Source organism: Littorina saxatilis, linkage group LG14 (genome assembly GCF_037325665.1).
Source record: "Littorina saxatilis isolate snail1 linkage group LG14, US_GU_Lsax_2.0, whole genome shotgun sequence".
Lineage (NCBI taxonomy): Eukaryota > Metazoa > Mollusca > Gastropoda > Littorinimorpha > Littorinidae > Littorina > Littorina saxatilis.
Genome location: NC_090258.1, coordinates 35,518,456 through 35,536,539, shown reverse-complemented (window position 1 = coordinate 35,536,539; position 18,084 = coordinate 35,518,456). Strand labels below are relative to the sequence as shown.

General features: G+C 41.0%; 1 protein-coding gene across 1 annotated transcript in view; it reads left to right on the top strand.

The window, feature by feature from the left end:
- LOC138947652 (uncharacterized) overlaps window positions 1-18,084 on the top strand; it is a 185,347-nt gene that overhangs the window by 16,006 nt on the left and 151,257 nt on the right. Inside the window, exons 2-4 of the mRNA XM_070319175.1 lie at window positions 10,506-10,577; window positions 11,189-12,991; window positions 15,853-16,043. Of these exons, the coding sequence (XP_070175276.1) occupies window positions 10,506-10,577; window positions 11,189-12,991; window positions 15,853-16,043 (2,066 nt within the window). The remainder of the gene's footprint in view (window positions 1-10,505; window positions 10,578-11,188; window positions 12,992-15,852; window positions 16,044-18,084) is intronic.

The window sequence follows — 18,084 nt, the reverse complement described above, 5'->3', positions numbered from 1 at the left end:
TTCTAGCTTGTTGCTGTTACCTGTGTCTTTTGTATACATGTCATGATTGTAACATTTGTTGAAATAAACTTATGTTTAAACCAAAGATGAAGCTTTCGTTTCTTCTTTTTCCTCCCAGTCAAAAATGTATTGCGATTCTCTAGCCACTCCAGAAACCTTTTTCTGTCCAATCCCCGAAGCATGTCTAAGGAAAGGAAACAATTGAAAAACAACAATAACAGCAGACTGAATAATCTTTATTTATTTTCCTTGTCTACTAGTCCAATGGTCGAAACTGGGGTGTGGGCGTTTACTAGGTACTATACCATGTACACCTGCATGCAACTGAGGTTTATAAAAAAAATAAAAATAAAATCTCCCCGTGTTTTTATTTCATTCAGTTTGTTTGAGTTGTTGCTATTGACTTTGAAACTGACACGCCGGCGAAAACGCCGGTAACGCGTGCGCAGAGAAGAGCAAGCATCGGGAATCTTCAATTCTAAAAATTAAGTAGAAGTGCAGTGCCTGGCACTGCATACCCCAAGCGAAGGAGCCATCATTGAGAGAGAGAGTGAGAGAGAGAGAGAGAGAGAGAGAGAGAGAGAGAGAGAGAGAGAGAGAGAGAGAGAGAGAGAGAGAGAGAGAGAGAGAGAGAGAAACATTGAAACATTGAAACATTGAAACATTGAACTTTATTACAGGAAAGATAGCATTAGGTCCGTAGGACCTTTCTTACAGCTAGTCCTGATCTAAGCAAAATGGTTATAATCGAAATGGGAATACATAGGAACAAAGTTTTTTTATGAAACGCAGACACACGCAGTAATAGTAATATAAGAATAAGATCATTTTTTATCGACATGTGATATACAGATATACAACCATACATACAGAGAGAGAGAGAGAGAGAGAGAGAGAGAGAGAGAGAGAGAGAGAGAGAGAGAGAGGTTCCACACCTAGAAATCTTGTCAGTTGTTGTGGTTGTTGTTGTGGCTGTTGTGTTTGTTGTTGTTGTTGTTTTGATGACAATACTGTCCTTTTTTGTGTGTAATGTTCTTGTTGTTGTTTTGTTGTTATTGTTTCATACTTGTTTACTCTCTCTCTCTCTCTCTCTCTCTCTCTCTCTCTCTCTCTCTCTCTCTCTCTCTCTCTCTCTCTCTCTCTCTCTCTCTCTGTTTATGATGATATCTTTCCTCGGAAAATGCAGTGCTTTGGATGGTAAATGCATATATGTTTGGCAGAGAGAGAGAGAGAGAGAGAGAGAGAGAGAGAGAGAGAGAGAGAGAGAGAGAGAGAGAGAGAGAGAGAGAGAGAGAGAGAGCGATTACAAGCAAATGACGAAGTCTCATCCAACATCTCGTGCTACGAGATATGATGTACACCTAGATTACCTGATTACAAGTAAATAACGAAGTCTCGTCCAACATCTCGTGCTACCAGATTTCATGTACACCAAGATTACCTGATTACAAGCAAATGACGAAGTCTCGTCCAACATCTCGTGCTACGAGATTTGATGTACACCTAGATTACCTGATTACAAGTAAATAACGAAGTCTCGTCCAACATCTCGATATCTTCAGTAAGGGACAACGGACCTTTTCACAAATGTTCATAAAAATCGGTTGAGAAATGGAAAATAACGGTTTTTAATGGATTTTTGTTGTTGGTGGTTGTGGTGGTGGTGTCGTTGTAGTTGTTGTTGTTGTTGTTGTTAGTGGTGGTGGTGGTGGTGTTGTTGTTTTTTTGTTGTTGGTGGTGGAGGTGTAGTTGTTGTTGTTGTTGTTGTTGTTGTTGTTGTCGTCCATCATATCAACCAACTCACCAGGATTGCAAGTAATTCACGGTGTCTCTTACAACATCTCGTTGTTGGTGGTTGTGGTGGTTGTGGTGGTGGTGTAGTTGTTGTTGTTGTTGATGTTGTTGTTGTTAGTGGTGGTGATGGTGGTGGTGTTGTTGTTTTTTTGTTGTTGGTGGTGGAGGTGTTGTTGTTGTTGTTGTTGTTGTTGTTGTTGTTGTTGTTGTTGTTGTTGTTGTTGTCGTCGTCCATCATATCAACCAACTCACCAGGATTGCAAGTAATTCACGGTGTCTCTTACAACATCTCGTGCTACCAGATTTGATGGTACATACGTGAACAGCTCAGATCATGGGTAATGTTAACACCTTCACATTTAAATGCTTATTTTATAGCCATCCATTGAATTGAGAAGAAAACAAAGCATACTAAACTGCTAAGCATGAATCAAACAATAAGAAAATAAAAAGAACCAACAGCATCGTTTTTTATGTGTGGGTAGTAAACACGTTTTATTTACAAAACACGGCGGAAAATGGCGACACATTTGTTGCACAGCGTCAGGTCACTTTCTTCAACCAAGGCCAGTGCTTTCATACATGACAAAGGAAAGCAAATATATGGCCTGAATAATAAAGTTATAGTGTTCCTTTGCGTGTCTGAGTGATAAACTGTTTTAACCAACTATCTTCTGAAACGTAATTGCACTCAGCAGATTTGTCTTCCGCTCATAACTTTCGTGTCACACGGTCTTTGCGACAAACAGATAGATCGCATTCTCGCAGAAAATCATTGACAACACAGACCAGTCATTTTTAGCATTGCATTTGGGAAGGGCTACTATTATAGTGTGTTTTAAGAAAGAAAAACATTATAGTATCGGCAGAACACGACCAAATCAGTTTTGTGTCACAACGTTATGGGCGTGAGATTTGTTAAACTTTTTGTTCTCACACTGTTGCAAAATCATTGACAACACAGACAAGTCAGTTTTAGCATAGACATTGGGAAGGGCTACTATTATAGTGTGTTTTAGGAAAGAAAAACATTATAGTATCGGCAGAACACGACCAAATAAGTTGCGTTATGGGCGTGAGATTGTTTTTTTTTCACACTGCAGATCATATCTCATAATATACTGAGTGGATCTTTATGAAATTTGATATGGATATTTTTGATTGGATTTTCTCATAGAAGGTTTTTTCCGTTTATTGATAGGACAGTTTGATGACGTCATATTTTATCGTTTGCCAAAAGGTCGAGGCAGCACTTTCACAGTTACAGTTTTTCATCAATTTGATCGAATTTCTTATCACACAATCTCAGATCTTGGCCGGATTATGGGATTGCATTTCAGCTTGGTCACTTAAAGTTTTGTTATTGAAATGTTTGTTCGAAATATGTCATTTCTTTTACATTTTTAAAAACTAATATTTGAAACAGAAAATTTATATTGGTGTATTCCCTATTGCGTCCTGTATCTAAAACTATATAGTTTTGTTGTTTTGTATTGATAATTATGCTTAAAAATGAAGAAAACCGATAAATAACCACTATCTTTATTTATGAAAAAAGACACTTAAAAGCAACTTCTATCTATTCCTTATCATTTTCTGATTCCAAATATATATAGTTTCATGGTGTTTGACGTTGAAAATATGCTCAAACTTAACAAACTCGGATCGTTGAATGGAAATTATACTTCCAAGCTCCAAAAGCACGTCATTTCAAGTGTGGAACACGCTCATGACGTCATACTGAAAGGTGATGAATTATGGCTTCACCTTGCGATGTTTCATTTCAAACATGGTAACATTTTTAAAGGGGTTTCTTTCTCAGATTTGTGTTTGCCCTCTGTCTGTCTCTCTATGTCTCCGTCTGTCTGACTGATTCAATTAAATGTGTAATTACTTAGTTTTGCAAAAGTCAAACTAAGTATGATATACCTAATTGATTCAGGTCTCTAAATTCTTATTGTAAAATTGTGAGTTTTATTCAAAACAAATTTAATTGGTGTTTTAAACTCAATAATGGGGCATGCTGTGATGAGTAGAAGAATGTGTGTTTACGAGCAGAAAAAAGCGCATCAAAGTCAAGAATCGTGTTTTTCTTTTTCTATTTTCACCTTGTAGTTTCATACAGACACTAAGCAACAGTGTAGTACCACTTCCAGTGCAATATCTTGTACTTTAATTTTGACCATCTGTGTAACACTTTATTGACCCATGATCTGAGCTGTTCACATACACAAAGTCAAAGACTTTAGCTTGGAAATGGAATCCTCAAGTTTGACGTCATGGAAGATGTCATAACATTTTGAATTCAGCTCCTTGTGTTGAAGAGAATGATGTCATGAGTTTGACGTCATGAGTTTTGATTGTCTTCTTGACCTGGGTTTGACCTCCTTCTTTGTTATGACTTAGAAATTGGAAGCGCTTGTAACTGCCGTTGTCGATGTCGGATCAAAACGATTTATGTCTTAAAACCTTCCTGGGATCAATAACATTGCCTGTGCCAATTTTTGTTGTAGTCGAGTCAAAACTGTGAAAGTTTTAGGGGTTCTAACACACACACACACACACACACACACACACACACACACACACACACACACACACACACACACATCATTTGGTTGAAATCAACTCTAGTGTGGGACCAACCTAGCTTCGCTCGCTTCGCTCGCTTCGCTTGGATAAATACTGGGCGGTAGTTAAACGACACTTTGACTTTGAAGGACACAATGTTGCAGCTTTTTAGCCAGCGTGTCAGTTTCAAATCAATGGCAACTACCCAAACAAACTGAATGAAATAAAAACACGGGGAGACCCTTTTTATTTATTTTTTTTTATTTTTTTTATCTCAGTTGCATGCAGGTGGCTGCAACCGCATTTTAGGTGGGTTTTTTCTCTCTCACCTTTGTTTTTTTTTAAGCGGGAAGCATCCTTCTTCATGGTTATTTATTTAATTTTTTTAATCAAATGTTTACATGTTTAAGTTAACAAACTTTATCAATAAACTAATATCATGTTAACCAAAGAATAAAAAATAAAAATTCCAGCCTCAAATGATTTTTTTTAAATCAATTTTGCTATTATAACGTACTCTTTTGCACATGAAGAAAATAAACAAAAATAAACAAATGTCAAAGAGTTAAAAAAAAAATGTCGAGCAGATGGAGATTTGAACTCGACTTAATCACGCATCAGGCGAACGAGAGAACCGTTCGGCCACGGAATCAGTTGAAAACAATCGGACACTGTTATGCATTAAAGAAGAACTCTCACTTCCGATACTTGTTCTCTCACTTCCGATACTTGTTCTCTCACTTCCGATACTTCTTCTCTCACTTCCGATACTTCTTCTCTCACTTCCGATACGTGTTCTCTCACTTCCCGCACCTCTTCTTGCAGATTTGCAAAGCCATTTTTCATTTACTTTATGTCACCTTTTATGTCAGCCAGCAGATCCATAACATCTCCCAGACTAGGTTCGCCGTCAGCAGATGACGTGGCAAAAATGGCAGATGCACCACGTGTGTGTGTTTGTGTGTGTGTGTTTGTGTGTGTGTGTTTGTGTGTGTGTGTGTAAGTTGGAAAGAGGGATGGATAAGTCAAGATAAGATACGATACGTTTAAAATAAGGTCAGATCAGATCAGATATCATACGATAAAATAAGATTCCTAAATGTTTATTTACGAGGGTTGTGGCATAAGCATACAAACGGACTTTTTTTTTAACCAGGCCTCGAGAGGGACACCTCTGGATCACATATAGGCCTATACACATATATTCGCATAAATAAATGAAAAATACAACAACAAAAATCACAGAAATATGTACACAAGAATGGCTTTACACAACCATTAAACGTTATACATAAATTTACACGTATGGGAAATGACTGGAAAGATACAAGCTCTGGGGCAAATGCGTTTTCAGAACTTTTTATATCGTGAAACAGAGTACATCCAAGAGAACATTAAACACAATATTTTTTTTAAATAACAAAGTCTTCCATTTTTTCAGTTTTTTTTGTTATAAAATAAAACGAAAAGTTCTTTTAAAAGTATTGAGACTCATCGGGACAAGTTCCATACGACCCTGCCAGAATAGGCTAAATTTGATTTATTGATTATAGATATCTGTCCTTGGATTGTGGACATCAAGCTTTCGGTTTAGTTTGGTTTGGTTTGAAATTTGGAGGTGCATGAACTCAATACCTGACTGAATGTAATGATGGCATCAAACAAAGTTGTTAAAAAAAAAGAAAAGCGGCGCAAGCAAAATACCTGAACAACGTTTTCAGTTGCAGACAAGATCGAATTGGATCCATACAAAAACTATGCCGCGAAAAGGACGGGTATGGCACGAAAAGAGGAAACCGGCTTCTCAAACTGCTTTGTGTTGTACAACATTTGTTCGCTGAGCAGATGTTTGTTCAGTGTCACTCCCGCTCCACGGCTTCAAACAGACAAACTTTTTTTTTGCAGAAGTGCGGAATCAATACTGGATATTTTTACATTCAGTCAATATTTGACTCTATGTTTTGCCGAGTAGGCCTACTGACTTTGAAGAAGAATTTATTTAAATGAATCATGATATAGCAATACAAGCATAAATAATAGGGACGCTAACTCAAGCGAACATAAATACAAGGTAGCGTCGAGTAAGAGTGGGTGAGGTTTCCCACAGTCCTAATTTTGAATTGAGACAAACGGTATTTATTCCAGCTCATGAAACTAGTCGCATAGTTTTAAAAGTTCTACAAACGAATTCGGAAATATTTCATTCTCTCTCTCTCTCTCTCTCTCTCTCTCTCTCTCTCTCTCTCTCTCTCTCTCTCTCTCTCTCTCTCTCTCTCTCTCTCTCTCTCTCTCTCTCTCTCTCTCTCTCGCTCTCTCTCTCTCTCTCTCTCTCTCTCTCTCTCTCTCTCTCTCTCTCTCTCTCTCTCTCTCTCTCTCTCTCTCTCTCTCTCTCTCTCTCTCTCTCTCTCTCTCTCTCTCTCTCTCTCTCTCCCCCGGAATCAGTTCGAGTCCCAACAAGTCTCAATACTTTCAAAAAACACCTCTCATTACATTTAATGTCAAATTACGAAAAGTCACAGTGATGGAAGACTTCGTTCTGATTATTTTCATATTGATCATATCTGTCCATAAAGCATCAGTGTTTCATAACGCAAGAATGTATGTATAGCCTACAACGTGTATATAGTCATGTGAATAGTTTCTCTGCCTTGCTTATCTTTATATATGTATATATGTATTCAAGATTAGAATAGTCCCTCTCTGGGCGAGGGCTGGTTGAAAAGAAGCTCGTTTATATTGCTTATGCCACAACCCTCGTAAAATAAAATTTGATTTGATTTGATTTGATTTGATTTGATCTCTCTCTCTCTCTCTCTCTCTCTCTCTCTCTCTCTCTCTCTCTCTCTCTCTCTCTCTCTCTCTCTCTCTCTCTCTCTCTCATATCTTTTTTACATTTAGTCAATTTATGACTAAATGTTTTAACATAGAGACGGGGAATCGAGACGAGGGTCATGGTGTATGTGTGTGTGTATAAATTTAGATCGGTTCCGAGAAAACTACTGGACAGATCTTCATGAAACTTCACATGAGAGTTCCTGGGTATGATATCCCCAGACTAATTTTTTCTTTTCTCGGATAAATGTCTTCGATGACGTCATATCCGGCATTTAGTGGAACTTGAGGCGGCACTGTCACGCCCTCATTTTTTAACCAAATTGGTTGAAATTTTGGTCAGGTAATCTTCGACAAAGCCCAGACTTTGGTATTGCATTTCAGCTTGGAGGCTTAAAAATTAGGTAATGAGTTTGCTCATTAAAGTTGTCATTAAAATCAAATTTTCACAAAGAGATTCAAAATTGATTGCATCATATTCTTCATCAAATTCTGAATCAGAAAATATATACATAGGTCATGTTTACTCTTAAGATGTGATCACAATTAACGAAAATAGGTTAATTAGTACCACGATTAGAATTCAAGAAATCGATCCGAAAACGATTTCATCTTCATTTCCTGATTCCAAAAACATATGTATATGATATGTTGTATTTAAAACAAGCTCAGAAAATTAAAAAGAATACAGAAAAGCGCGTTTTCCTCCTTTGCGCAATACGCTACCGCGCTATTCTTGCTTGTCTATTTCACTGCGTTTTGCACGTGGGAGGTGAGCGATTTCCTTCTCGCGGCGATTGACGAAGCTGTATTGTCTTGGTGAAAAAATGCAGTGCGTTCAGTTTCATTCCGTGAGTTCGACAGCTTAACTAAATGTATTAATTTCGCCTTACGCGACTTGTTATCTTTTGTAAATACTTTACGTGTGTATATATATATGCATAGCTATTCTGATGGACACGTGGGGGAATTCGGGGGCTGTGATTGGATGGTCTCTTCCGATCATCAAAGCATAATGCTACGGAAGTCGGCCATTTTTGCCAATATCCAAAAGCATATTGGCAATAACAAAGACGCATGGTTCCGATTTACCCATCTGTACCACACGATGTTTCAGCATACGTACACTGACAACTTGAAATTCTTCTCGGGAATGTTTTTCAGCTTTACAAATGTCGATAGCATACCCTTTTCTGCTAACTTCCCGATGAAACAGGACTAAACCAATTATTTTCTGTCCCTAAACACCACAAAATGCCCAGAGTCGAAAGATGTAGTACAAACAGGGGAGTAAAACGGAACAGCCGTTTTTGTGTGCCTATGAGCTCAGCCGTTGCCGACTGACACAAACTTTCGCATTCGGTTTTTCTTATCTCGTAACTCCACACTAAATAGGGGAAAGGCCCCAATTAACGAACACTTAAGGTTAAACCCATTTTTCTCACAAAGTTTATAACATAGTGCAATTTTGAAAACGGATTATTGTAGATCTAACCTACCTTTATCTTCATGTTGAAAAAAATTGAAAACATCTGTTATACTTTAAAAGTTATTAAGGTTTGAATTTTTCGGCAAATTGTCCGGTTTTGGGAAACCTACTGCCTAAATCCGGACAGGGGGTCACCAAAATCCGGACACAAAATTCGCTGCGTAATAGAGTAACACAAGTTGCAGAGACCATGTTTTAATTAACAATTGCAACCGTTCTCTTTTTCGTGAACGTTCATGTATTTTTACATTTAATTATTATGTTGGTTTTTGCAACTTTTGTCAGTCAAAAAGCAAGTTTTTATGAAGATATGTATCTTTTTCTCGAGAGAGGGTTATGCGTTATTTTTAGTCAAGCGAATTAACCGCACGTTCAACTACACACACACACACACACACACACACACACACACACACACACACACACACACACACACACACACACACACACACACACACACACACACACACACACACACACACACACACATTTATTACATATTACACATATTACATAGTCCGTTATTTGGGCGCACGTGGTGGACGGTATTTGGAAAACCCCACTAATTGGAGTTACAATGGAGCTGTTGAAAAATGCGTTCATTGAGTATGTCGTATTGCATGGTATTTACTAATATAGTGTATGTACTATCTACTTCAACCAATCAATTCATCTTAGAAAGTCGTAACTTCTTGCTGCACTTAGTTTATGAATGTCTAAAATTACAGTGAGAGTGCGAAAAACAGAAAACCACTTACCGTGCAGAATGCGTGCGTTCAGTCGCCATGTTATTTTGGTGCGAAGTGTAAGGGGATATCACTGAATCGTTTCGCGCAAACATTTTTTTGTTGTGACCTCCTATTTCTGAGATATCGCGTGTCCGTTATTAGGCGCCCGTCCGGTAATTAAGGCCTTTCCCCTACCCCACTTCCCCTCTGAAGTATTGATGTACAACCCATGGCACTAACATTCATGTAGTCGTTTATAACTGAGGTTGAAAAATTCGCTTCATGACGAGACAAGTATAAATGCCATTCACCCAAACTGAAAACTTCGCTGCCGTCTGCTCGCGTTGTACGGATTAGCTGTTCTCTTCTCCTCCCCTTGTTGCATCCTAGTTCTTCAGTTGTTTCTAGTTTTCCGTTGATGTTGTGTTTTGGTCTTCTTCATAAGTAGTCTTGTTCAAAATTAAAAAAACCTCAAACTTCTTTTTGTTGTATACGAATGAACTAATAAAAAGCTGTTTAACAGCTGTGTTGTCAAATCGAGTTTTTTTCCAAAGTCAGTGTGGCGCCTGCGCAAAACTAATGCGCATGAGAAACGGCGTCTGCTATCAAAACCTGAGATCAACGCATCGACGCAAAAACTGTCATTTTGTAAGTTTAGAAACAAATCAAGGTCAGAACAGCTGTATAATCGCTATTGTATTTTCAGCGTAGCAATAGGGTCCGATATTTAGACTCGACTGAACAAGTATAATGCGACTCGTCTTCGACTCGTCGGCATTATACTTGTCTCGTCTAAATATTGGACCCTATTGCTACGCTGAAAACACAATAGCTGTTAATATTTATATAAGACTGTAGTCCCTCTCTGGGCGAGGGCTGGTTGAAAAGAAGCTCGTTTATATTGCTTATGCCACAACCCTCGTAAAATACAATTTCATGTGATTTGATTTGATTTGATTTGATTTGATTTGATCTCTCTCTCTCTCTCTCTCTCTCTCTCTCTCTCTCTCTCTCTCTCTCTCTCTCTCTCTCGCGCGCGCGCGCGCGCGCGCTAGAAAAGGAGCGCTCAATACCTGTCTGGTCTATTTCAGGAAAGCAAGGTTACCACAGGTATGCTGTATCACTGGTGATCTTCCTGTTGCTTGAGACAATGGCAGTTGAAGGTCAGTTGTCGTCCGTCGTCTCCGTCTATTGTACTGACGATGTCTTATGACTGTTATTTGTATAACAGGCTATGCGCAGGACACACACACACCCCTTCTCCTCGTCTGTACTTGTGCCTCTGCCTCCTGGTTAATGTGCTTGGGTGTGCATACGTCCGCGCGTGTGTGTGTGTGTGTGTGTGTGGGTGGGTGTGAGACGGTGTGTGTGTGTGTGTGTATGTGTGTGTGTGTGTGTGCGTGTGTGTGTGTGTGTGTGTGTGAGCGGTTGTGCGTGCATCAGTGTTTCTGTGTGTGTGTGTGTGTGTTTGTGTGAGCGGTTGTGCGTGCGTGTTTCTGTGTGTGTGTGTGGGGGGGTGTATGCGTGTGTGTTAGTGTGTATGTATGTGTGTGTGTGTGTGTGTGTGTGTGTGCGGTTGTGCGTGCGTCAGTGTTTCTGTGTATGTGTGTGTGTGTGTGTGTGTGTGTGTGTGTGTGTGTGTGTGTGTGTGTCAGTGTGTTGTAGTATGTGCTCCTTTTAAAAAAAAAAATTAAACATGTCGTGATGTCTGATTGTAGTTATTATTGCATTTTGTTTGATTGCTCATAAATTGTGATGTCAATTTTTCCTCTAGCGTCTACAACACAATCGACAGCAGCAGTGTACACAACAACAGTATACGCAGATACAGCCACTGCAACGACTACAACTCAGATCACCACAACAGCTGCCACGTCCCAAGACGTCATGTCCACTGACGCCATAACTCAGTCTGGGGATGACGAGTCCACGGACGCTACCTCTTCGCCAGACTTCACCTCTACTGGACCAACCGTTTACCACGACTATCTTTCTACAGTTGCCGAGGGCGATTCCCTTACCGAAACAACGTATTCAGGCGGCGACTCCTTGGTAGACACAACTACCTCCCTGGTCTACACGTCTACAGATACAACTTTTGCCGGCGACTACACATCAGCAGACACAGCAACAAGTTCCACAGGTTATCAGACCTCGTCACAAGATTCTTCCAGTTACCAGTCTCCTACATCGCCATATGTAACCAACTACCAGGACCCCACAACAGCATACGCAGATACAGCCACTGCAACGACTACAACTCAGATCACCACAACAGCTGCCACGTCCCAAGACGTCATGTCCACTGACGCCATAACTCAGTCTGGGGATGACGAGTCCACGGACGCTACCTCTTCGCCAGACTTCACCTCTACTGGACCAACCGTTTCCCACGACTATCTTTCTACAGTTGCCGAGGGCGATTCCCTTACCGAAACAACGTATTCAGGCGGCGACTCCTTGGTAGACACAACTACCTCCCTGGTCTACACGTCTACAGATACAACTTTTGCCGGCGACTACACATCAGCAGACACAGCAACAAGTTCCACAGGTTATCAGACCTCGTCACAAGATTCTTCCAGTTACCAGTCTCCTACATCGCCATATGTAACCAACTACCAGGACCCCACATCAACGTACTCAACTAGCGACCAGGACCCCACATCAACATACTCAACTAGCGACCAGGACTCCACATCAACGTACTCAACCAGCTACCAGGACCCCACATCAACGTACTCAACTAGCGACCAGGACCCCACATCAACATACTCAACTAGCGACCAGGACCCCACATCAACGTACTCAACTAGCGACCAGGACCCCACATCAACATACTCAACTAGCGACCAGGACTCCACATCAACGTACTCAACCAGCTACCAGGACCCCACATCAACGTACTCAACTAGCGACCAGGACCCCACATCAACGTACTCAACCAGCTACCAGGACTCCACATCAACGTACTCAACCAGCTACCAGGACCCCACATCAACATACTCAACCAGCGACCAGGACCCCACATCAACATACTCAACCAGCGACCAGGACCCCACATCAACATACTCAACCAGCGACCAGGACCCCACATCAACATACTCAACTAGCGACCAGGACCCCACATCAACGTACTCAACCAGCTACCAGGACCCCACATCAACGTACTCAACCAGCTACCAAACCCCCACATCAACGTACTCGACGAGCTACCAGACATCAACAGTTGACTCCAGCACGACTGACGCTACAACTACGACGATGATTTATTCAACTTCAACGACTGCTGCAACAGGCGTCACGACAGAAGCAGCATCTGCCAGTGACACTATAACAGCAACAGGAACACCCTCAGTGACAGGCGCGACAAGTACTTCAACAGCAACGGTGACATTAGCAGCAGTATCTACTGATAGTTCAACATCAGTGGCGGGTACCACAACAAACTACACAGACTCAACAGTAAACGGTACGACGGCATCTACAGCATCAGAAGCAAACGAAACACTAACGTCGTCTTCACCAACAACGTCCTGGCCAGAAACAACAACAACAGCAACAACAACAACCGGTGGTATGAATCGCTTTTGGTCTCACATACCATTGCTTTAACACAATCATTAGATTTCGAACAAGTTGTGTTCTTGGCTCGTGTTGTTCAATATAAGCACTTGGTTTGTTTCTCTGTGTACAAGGCGTTGTCAGTATGTTAGACCATAATCATTATAAGATGCTTGATGGGTTGTTGACAGACCAGCTTTTTTGTCGGTCCGAGGGGGAGCATATCGTCTTTTGTTTCATATTTATTGACCAAGGCCGAAGGCCGCGGTCAATAAATATGAAACAAAAGTCGATATGCCCCCCGAGGACCGACAAAAAAGCTGGTCTGACAACAAACCACCAAACATCGTTTTTGTCATCATTTTGGTCGTGAGAAAATAAGTGCACAATCAACACAGGGAGCCATGCTTTGAAACACGAGTTCCGTTTTGATAACTACACGAGTTCCGTTTTGATAACCACTGGCAATCAAAGCTGGCGTGTGAAAGCAACTTTCTGTGTTTTTGAGTTCATAAAATGTTGGGATGAATATGTCAGGTTTTCGTCGCGATATAACCTTCGTGGTTGAAAACGACGTTAAACACCAAATAAAGAAAGAAAGAATGTCAGGTTTGAGGATGCACAGTTCTGTAGGTTCATCTCGGTATTCCACCCCCTCGGCTTTCAGTTATAAATATTAAGCTTAGTGATCGAATGTGGAAGCTACGTTGGGTCAAAGGTTACAGAAGATTTGCGTCGTGCAGCGAAGGAAAGAATCATGATCTTGTTTCCGACTCAGTGCCTCTTTGTTTTTCATTAGACCTGTCATTCTGCTTGCTCGGCTTTGTTAGATGTTTGCATATCTTGTTGCTATTTTCTTTGCTTTTATTATTATTTCCTATTTGCGCTTCGTTTATCGATACAACGTCTTGTGCACGGGTCAAAATGTGTGTGTCAGGGGTCAATTGGTTTGACTTGAACTTGACGTTCGTGTTTCTCCGAACGTATGTGTATCGAAACGCAGATACACGCACTCCATGACTTTGTAAGAAGACAAAACATATCGGTAGGTTTCATTTGTTTGTGATGAATTTATGACCTTTCATGAAGTAATTTTGTTTTTTGTTTACTTTTGCCAGTTTGCCAGTTCGTTTTTGGAACTTTGCAAAGCAGTGTCGTGTCGTCTGTTTAGGTCTGGGGAAACGCCAATGAAAAGAGCCGAAGAATCCCCGAGCGTTTCTATTGGGTTTGCTTTTGATTATCCATGTATAACCTGCTTCCTGCAACTATGGTAACCGGGGATTTATTGCATGGGGAACATGAGATTTATTTCCCAGGTGCTTGTGAATGAAAACTCGTGAAAATGATGACAATATAAATTATTACGACAGCCTGGGATCGGGGCCTCGTGGTTATAGTAGCTTACATCACACAGTGAAGTCTCTAAAACAATATGCACAATTGAAAAGTTTCTTGGGTTTAAACTTTCATTATGGAAATATGTTAGCTAAGAGTAGTACTCGTACCTCTCCAGGTTACACGTGTAGGGTATGCACCATCGACATTTGCGTGCATTAAAAGTCCAATATACTCACGACAAGCAACCAACAAACACAGAACGAAAACCGTCACCGATTATTATTAACTGTAATTCCTTCAAGTTGCAGTTTTGTGGTCCAATGGTAAAACGTTTATAAAAAGGAGATCAAATAACACCTTATCAACAATTTTCTGTTCACATGATTTAATGAAACAGTTTCATAAAAATGATCAGCTACTAATGTGGCATTTCTTAGCAATTCGTTCTTTGCTCACTGAAGTAAGAGGTATACATATATGCATTATTAAAGGCACAGTAAGCCTCCCGTAAACCATCACAGAGCTCCCCGAGCGTCTACATACAGTACAAGCATACTTCCATTTGAACGCTCACCGAACGGGAACATCCTGGCTGCTTTCTGTCGAGCGTGAGAAATGTTCAAAGAATTTATTTCCGTGGACTTGGCCTGCTACAACAATGGCGCCTCGTTTTGGTGCTGGACAGCTGTTATGATACCGGAAATCACGCCCGGGCAGTAAGCCTCCCGTAAACCATCACGGATACTGTCAGGCTTTTACACACAGTACAAACACGCTTCCATTTGAACACTCACCGAACGGGAACATCCTAGGTGCCCTACGTAAAGAGCGAGCAATTTTCAAAGAAATAATTTTTCGGATTGTCTCCATCTCAATCGGACCCATCCTGAACTCAGGTCAAAAATGAGTTACTTCCCTTCAACTGGCGATAGCCGTGGAGCGATGATTATCAGAATGATTCGGACCGTGGTGCGTTTTGGCGCTAGACCTAACTTTTAAAATCTAAATAATAAATTCTCAGCTTGTTACACAAACATTCTTAAATAATAAAAGAATTCTTTTTTCATCAAGACAAGATCAGTACAATTCGAAATTTTGAAAGTTTGAAAAGCCCGAAAGCAGGGTCACGCAAGGTCGTGATTTTCATAGCAGACGACGGTTTATAGGCAGTCAAAGGCCATCGCTAGAGTTCTTATGAATCACATTCGTTTTTTTCGTGAAAAGTCAGAGGTACATAACGTGCTATTGCAGATAAGCTCACAGCGAGCCCCATTCAAATTACAAACTGACGACTGCATTGTGAAAAGGGAAACTGGATCACACGGGTTCACGATGGCTCTGGGGTAAGATAAACCACGCAAAAATAAATTCTTTGAAAATTGCTCGCTCTTTACGTAGGGCACCTAGGACGTTCCCGTTTGGTGAGCGTTCAAATGGAAGGGTGTTTGTACTGTGTGTAAAAGCCTGACAGTATCTGTGATGGTTTACGGGAGGCGTACTGTGCCTTTAACCTAACCGAACTTTCTATAATTACAGCTCTCACGAACTGTGGCGGGGAGCTGCAGGGAGTAAACGGGGTGATACTGTCACCTCGGTACCCGAACAACTACCCACATAATACCGTCTGCGAATGGACATTGACAGCTAGACGAGGGGAGAGAATCCGTGTCAGCTTCAGTGACTTTGACCTGGAGGATTCTTCCACTTGCGAGATGGATTACTTGGAGGTAAATTCTTGGGTTACAACACACACACACACACGCACTCGCACACTCACACACACACACACACACACACACACACACACACACACACACACAGCCAGAGGGACACACACACACACACACACACACACACACACACACACACACACACACAATACACCATTTAGTGCACACTCTCAGTTTTGGCACACTGATCTGTGGTCAGTTTTGAACATCAGGAATTTGCAATCAGCACAATGTTACACGGCTGTATTTCACGTTATGTAGTAACCCGAGTGACGCAACTGGGACGTTACGTTATGGCGACAGTTTCAAGATTAGGCCTACAAAAAAAATAGGTGTGGTTACGGTAACCCGACCTACCCTATTTTTAGGGGCCGACCTTATAACTTTTTATTACATTTGTCAAAAAAAGAAAAAAAAAGAAAAAAAAACGAGTGCAGAAAGCGCAATGAAAGCGACAGCGCTCGAGTCGCACACCTATTTTCCTGTCAAGTAGGTTTGATTTGTACACATTAGAAAAAAAAGTTTAAAAAAAAAAGTGATTGCCCACCTTCCTACCCTATTTTTTTTTGGCTATGTTACCGTAACCACACTTTTTTTTTTTGCCTTATAAAGATGTTTTACAAAAACTTAGGCTACACTTTGTCAACATGTAAACTTGGTGCCAAAAACTACACGAACAACCTTTGTTCAGCATTTATCAGTTCTCACGTGACATGGTGCGAAAAGGTGCGCATAAAGGTGCTTGCCTCATTTAAAATGATTAAATAAATGTGCTGCTTTCTTTGTGTAGGGGGTGTGCGGTAGTTTGATTGAATATAAAGTGTTGATAACTGATACCAAGTACAAACACAGAGCAGTTTTGAAGATATTCATACACAAATCGCTGACCCGAACGAACATGATCTTCAAAATGCGGACATGTTAGATACTGCCCGGCTTTCTTTACATCGATGATGCATAGATCTCAAGACCGCCCAAAATAAAATAGTATTCGGTCAAATGGACGAGAAATACATCGTTCTACGCTACCATGCTAGTGCAGTTGTACTTAACTGGCTTTCAAATGTTACTGTTCATTCAAAGCAAAAGATCAGGGTGTAGGACATGTCGTAACGCAAACGGAAAACCGTCTTATCACGTTCACTCGAGAACAGATCGAGTCTCACTATAGCACCAAAAATGATGAACTGTCACGGGCAGAATGCAATGCACGCAACAACATACGACAAAATACGAAGAACTGGACAGATAGTATTAGCTTACTTCAGAACCTTTTTTTTTTAAAACGGGTTGTTCAAAGCAGTTGTAATTTGTCGTAATCAGTATCGTACGCCCGACACGTACCTTGCTTCTTAGAACGGTAAATGTCTTTTTCTCAAAAACCATAAAAGTCGTTATATTTTTCTTCTACTTAGACAGTTCATGCTTTCAAAAGTTTCAGAAAATACACAAAAGATTTTGTCTACAAGCAATTTTTGTTGTGCATCTCCTCTGTCTTGTTGTGCCGAGAGCCTTTCAGTTGGCACGAAGTCGTGTATCAACTGCACGTTCCAGAGGACGATGTGGCGAGAGCCTTTCAGTTGGCACGAAGTCGTGTATCAACGTGACTGCACGTTCCAGAGGACGATGTGCCGAGAGCCTTTCAGTTGGCACGAAGTCGTGTATCAACTGCACGTTCCAGAGGACGATGTGCCGAGAGCCTTTCAGTTGGCACGAAGTCGTGTATCAACTGCACGTTCCAGAGGACGATGTGGCGAGAGCCTTTCAGTTGGCACGAAGTCGTGTATCAACTGCACGTTCCAGAGGACGATGTGCCGAGAGCCTTTCAGTTGGCACGAAGTCGTGTATCAACTGCACGTTCCAGAGGACGATGTGGCGAGAGCCTTTCAGTTGGCACGAAGTCGTGTATCAACTGCACGTTCCAGAGGACGATGTGCCGAGAGCCTTTCAGTTGGCACAAAGTCGTGTATCAACTGCACGTTCCAGAGGACGATGTGGCGAGAGCCTTTCAGTTGGCACGAAGTCGTGTATCAACGTG